This window comes from Ipomoea triloba, chromosome 13 (genome assembly GCF_003576645.1).
Source record: "Ipomoea triloba cultivar NCNSP0323 chromosome 13, ASM357664v1".
In the NCBI taxonomy this organism is placed as follows: Eukaryota; Viridiplantae; Streptophyta; class Magnoliopsida; order Solanales; family Convolvulaceae; genus Ipomoea; species Ipomoea triloba.
The window spans coordinates 16,983,392-16,987,887 of NC_044928.1; the positions used below are offsets into that span (position 1 = coordinate 16,983,392).

A 4,496-nucleotide genomic window follows, 5' to 3' on the forward strand; every position below is an offset into this window, starting at 1 on the left:
GCGCATTGGGTTGATAATGTGTTCTCTTTACCGTCTGTTTGAATTGCTATCAAGATAGTGGATTAGATTCAGTAATGGTAGTCCCCTAGACCTAGATACAATTGTACTGTATCGAACTTGGTAAACAATACATTGTATCATTTACTTTTTGTTTTATTTAATTTTTGCACTTGGTCATATCACCGTTGCACTAACTATTCAATCGCGATTAGGATTTGACTATTTCTCAAATAGATAAGTCAAATAGATAATCGAGAAATTCAAATATCATTGGAGTACAAAAAATGTTGGGTGACAAATTCAATGGAGAAGCTCCTGCTTTTGAGGTTGGTGTTATTTTCAAATATTGTGTGTGTAATTTTTTCATTTTTTGGGTACTCGTCACTGAAATTCCATACGATCATAAATAGGTGCATGTTTTCTAGCCATCATTACTGTTAACCTCACATATTCAAGGGAGAAGCTTACTTTTTTTTAGGTTTCTGTTATTTTTGGATTAGAGTTATACCTAATTTAGTCTTCGACTATAGTAATTTTTCTCTATTTACTCCTAAACTAATTTTTGTACTTAATTAATTCATCGACTTTAATGGTTTTATCTAATTGAATCCTCGGCGGTTAGGATCAAGGACTAAATCGAGAAAAAAATCACTATAGTTGATGACTAATAAATTGGGTAAAATCACTATAATTAAAAACAAACTTGGGTAAAACTACTATAGTCGTGAACTAAATTGAATATTAATAAAGGTGAAATTATCAAGCTATCTTAATAGATGACTAAATTGGGTAAATTCATCAAAATCGATAACCTAATTAAGCGCAAAAAGTGACTAAATCGAAAAAAAATCACTTTTGGTTTTGTCAACCACGGAGTGGTCGAACGGCGGGCCAACACCACCGGAAAAATATGTCTAGGTTTGATTAACGGTGAACTTAGAGTTTGCCTTTAGTAAATTTTGAATTTCTTAACCTTTTCAAGGTTTGATAACCCTATTTATACAATGAGAGGGCTTGATCCCCCTTTGGTAACCCTAATCTACCATAAATATACAGGATTTAATTGCCTTATTATATTCGATTGAACTTCCTAAAATAGTTCGATTTACTTTCCTTATTTTGCCTATGAAATCCACTCCTGATCCCCTTGCCTTAGGAAGATTCCAAATTTGATTCGACTAAGCCACTCTATATGCCGACCACTTCACCCATTTCGACTTTTGGGCTCACCCTTATTAGGGGCGAGCGATTCTAACTGGTTTACCCTTTCTGACCATTCAATATCCCGAACCACTAGGGTCTTACTTGGTAGCTCACAAGTCTGACTTCTTCCAATAAACTTCCTTGGCCTCGTATTTTTCTTCTTTATCACTCGTCTTTCCCTCGAAGTCTTCCCTCCCCATTTCTCCTCTTCATGTAATCTCTTCCACTCATTCACCCATCAGTGCCAATCGACCCCCGATCGGTCGATCCTTTCCCCTCCCATTTCTCCTCTTCATGTAATCTCTTCCACTCATTCACACACGAGTGTCAATCGACCTCCGATCGATTGACCTGTTCCTCCGACCGACTCCTACTCACGGTCAGTCTTCGTTAGGTCTGATCTTGCTATCTTAAGTCACCCCATGTCGACCGCCTTTTCCTTCCAAATATTTAACTTCTCCTCACCCATCAATCACAATAGTCTAATACTAAATTGGGTATTAACTTGTTGCTTTTGCCATGATTATCACTTTTCTTAGTCTTGACATGTTCGTTGTGTCATTTTAGTATACAATTCTTTCACTGTCTTGTAATATATGTTCATAGAAATCCCAAGCTTTTCAACTAATTTTTCTGACGACATCGAGATCTGCAAAAACCCTTGTTTGTAATTTTGATCTGTCAATTTCGACAATCTAAGTTTTGTAGTCACAATTTTCAACGAATTTGGGAGCAACAAGATCGGTTGATGGAAAAGTTACAAATTAAAACCGCAGATTACCATTTTTTTTTAGGGGTAGGAAAAGTGAGAGGTAATTGTGTTTTTATGTTGTGGTCAGTGTTAACCTTGTTGAATCAAAAGGCTGATCACAATTGTTTGGCAAAAAGAAATCCAATTCAAGTCAGAAAAAGGAGTACACCAAGATTAGAAATCAAATCCCAAACAAACTAGGAATAACACCAATACTGTTTTGGTTCTGATTAGTTGGCTATTTAAAGGACCTCTCACCATTACACCATTCACGAATTCCCTAGCTAATATTGTGAGGCATAAGAGAGTTTGAGAGGATTCTAAATTCCCCTAGAAAGTAGTACATGTGTTTAGGTTACAATAGATTAGATAGGAGAAGATCAATCTATTGTGTAATTTCCGGTCTCAAAACTATGTACTTTGAATATTAAGCTTTTAGTGGATTTAGGCAAATTCTCAAGACTGAGAAGTGCCTCGCAGAATAGGGTTTTTTCCAAACTGCGTTATCAAGTCTCTTGTGTTACAACTATTGTTTTAAGATCTCTGTGTGCTGGGCATTACATTTTTCAAACCTCATATAAAAGTAGTTCTAATTCTTAATGTCTATTACTCTATTAACAATGCTTGAAGAAACTTGTGCTCCTTAGCTTATAATTCTTGCATATTTACAAATTTTCTTTGTCCATTTTTATTTACCAACTATTTTAATTTGCCCATCATAACTTGATTGTAGGAATATGTGTTACATGATGGGAATACTTCTAAAGAAATTTCTGGAAAACCAAGGTAAGAACACATATATGATTGCCACTAAGGATATGTACTCTTATCGATAGAGGTTGATGATATACTAAAAGAATATATGGTGTTTGCAGGGCCAATTTACTAAACAACACAGAGCAGGAGGTTATCTGTGATGTTTGCCAGGAACAAGTTAGTTTCTCTTCTCCTCCCTATATGCTGTGTGAAATTCAATTCTGCAGATTTTGGACTTTAATTATTATATTATATATGGATTCACACTGCATGCATGCTTTATTGCAGATAGTGAAGTCAAATTGTTTGAGATCTAACTTGGGACAGAGTTACTGTCAGAAGCATGCATTTGATGGAACACCCACCTGCAGTGCCTGTTCCAGATTCAAGGTTTGGACTTACACATGAAATAAACAGTTAATTTCAATGAAAGTTTCATATCTTTCGTAGTAATTTCACTTTTAGTCACAGACTAACATTTCTGCCTTCAGTCATCCACACTTGTAAATGTTGGACACTTTTGATCCTTCTGGAAACTTTTCAGGCCAAAGTCCATTTTAGGCGAGGTAAAATCGTTCAATCAAATGTTTTTTTCTTCTCCAAATGGCATTTATACCATATTGAAGCCTTTTGGAGAAGAAAAAAAGTTGATTAAACGATTTTACCTCACCTAAAATGGACATTGATCACAAAAGGTGTCAAATTAAAAGGATCAAACCTGTCTAAAAATTAAAAGTCTGGGATGATTGAAGACAAAAATATTAGTTTGGGACTAAATGAAATTATTGCACCCATAATATGATCTGTCAAAGTAATGAAACATTTGTGAAATGATTTATTAGCTTTTACACAAATACACAGTAGGTAACAATCCATTCCAATTAACATCCAAGAACTTATTGGTTTTTGCAGATAAGAAATGTAGAGTTTTTCACTCTCAACGACGGCCGAATGCTCTGCCCGGACTGTCATTCTACAGCAGTTATAGATCCTGAGAGCTTCAAGTCCATAGTTTCTGAAGTGCACAATTTCTTCGCAGCACTAAATATGCATATCAGAAAGGACATTCCCGTGCACTTAGTTGATCTATTTGAGATGAACATACTATCCCCTCACCAGACTGCTATGCCTATGGGGTTGACCACTTATAAGATAGACGCTATCCCTTTTGTGAATTGGTCATTGCAACAAGGAATGAGCATTGAGGTTCGCCATCATTGCACAGTGACTGGCATGACGGTTCTGTATGGACTTCCCAGGTAATTTGTGATTCATTACCATCTATGAGCGTTTATGTTAGGATCAAGTGCTTACCAGCGCAATTTATTTCCTTACTTATAAACCGCCATTACATTGTTCGAGACAGGCTGGGTGTTGGGATTTGCCCTTAGGGGCTTTATCGGCATCGGCCTAACAATCTCCCAACCAGTGACTTCCTTACTTATAAACTGCCATTACATTGTTCGATACAGGCTGAATGTTGGGATTAGCCCTTAGGGGCTTTATCGGCCTCGGCCCAACAATCTCCTTAACCACTGGCTTCCATACTTATAGGGCTTGTTTGGTTATCATCGGTTAGATTTTAGCGGTAGCGGATTGTATTAGCGGTTATCAAATAGCAGATTATATTAGCGGGTTTGACCAGTGAATTGTATTAGCAGTTTGTAAAAAGATGTTTGGTAAAATTAGCTGTTTAGATTAGCGGTTAACATGTAAAATGACCAAAAGGGTATACATAATATATATATATATATATATATATATATATATATATATATATATATAT

At 35.9% G+C, this 4,496-nt stretch overlaps 1 protein-coding gene across 1 annotated transcript in view; it reads left to right on the forward strand.

Moving 5' to 3' along the window:
• Positions 1–284: 284 nt before the first annotated feature.
• LOC116001282 (protein DA1-like) overlaps positions 285–4,496 on the forward strand; it is a 7,507-nt gene continuing 3,295 nt past the window's right edge. The window contains exons 1-5 of the mRNA XM_031241168.1: positions 285–326; positions 2,688–2,740; positions 2,830–2,887; positions 2,999–3,100; positions 3,623–3,969. Of these exons, the coding sequence (XP_031097028.1) occupies positions 285–326; positions 2,688–2,740; positions 2,830–2,887; positions 2,999–3,100; positions 3,623–3,969 (602 nt within the window). The remainder of the gene's footprint in view (positions 327–2,687; positions 2,741–2,829; positions 2,888–2,998; positions 3,101–3,622; positions 3,970–4,496) is intronic.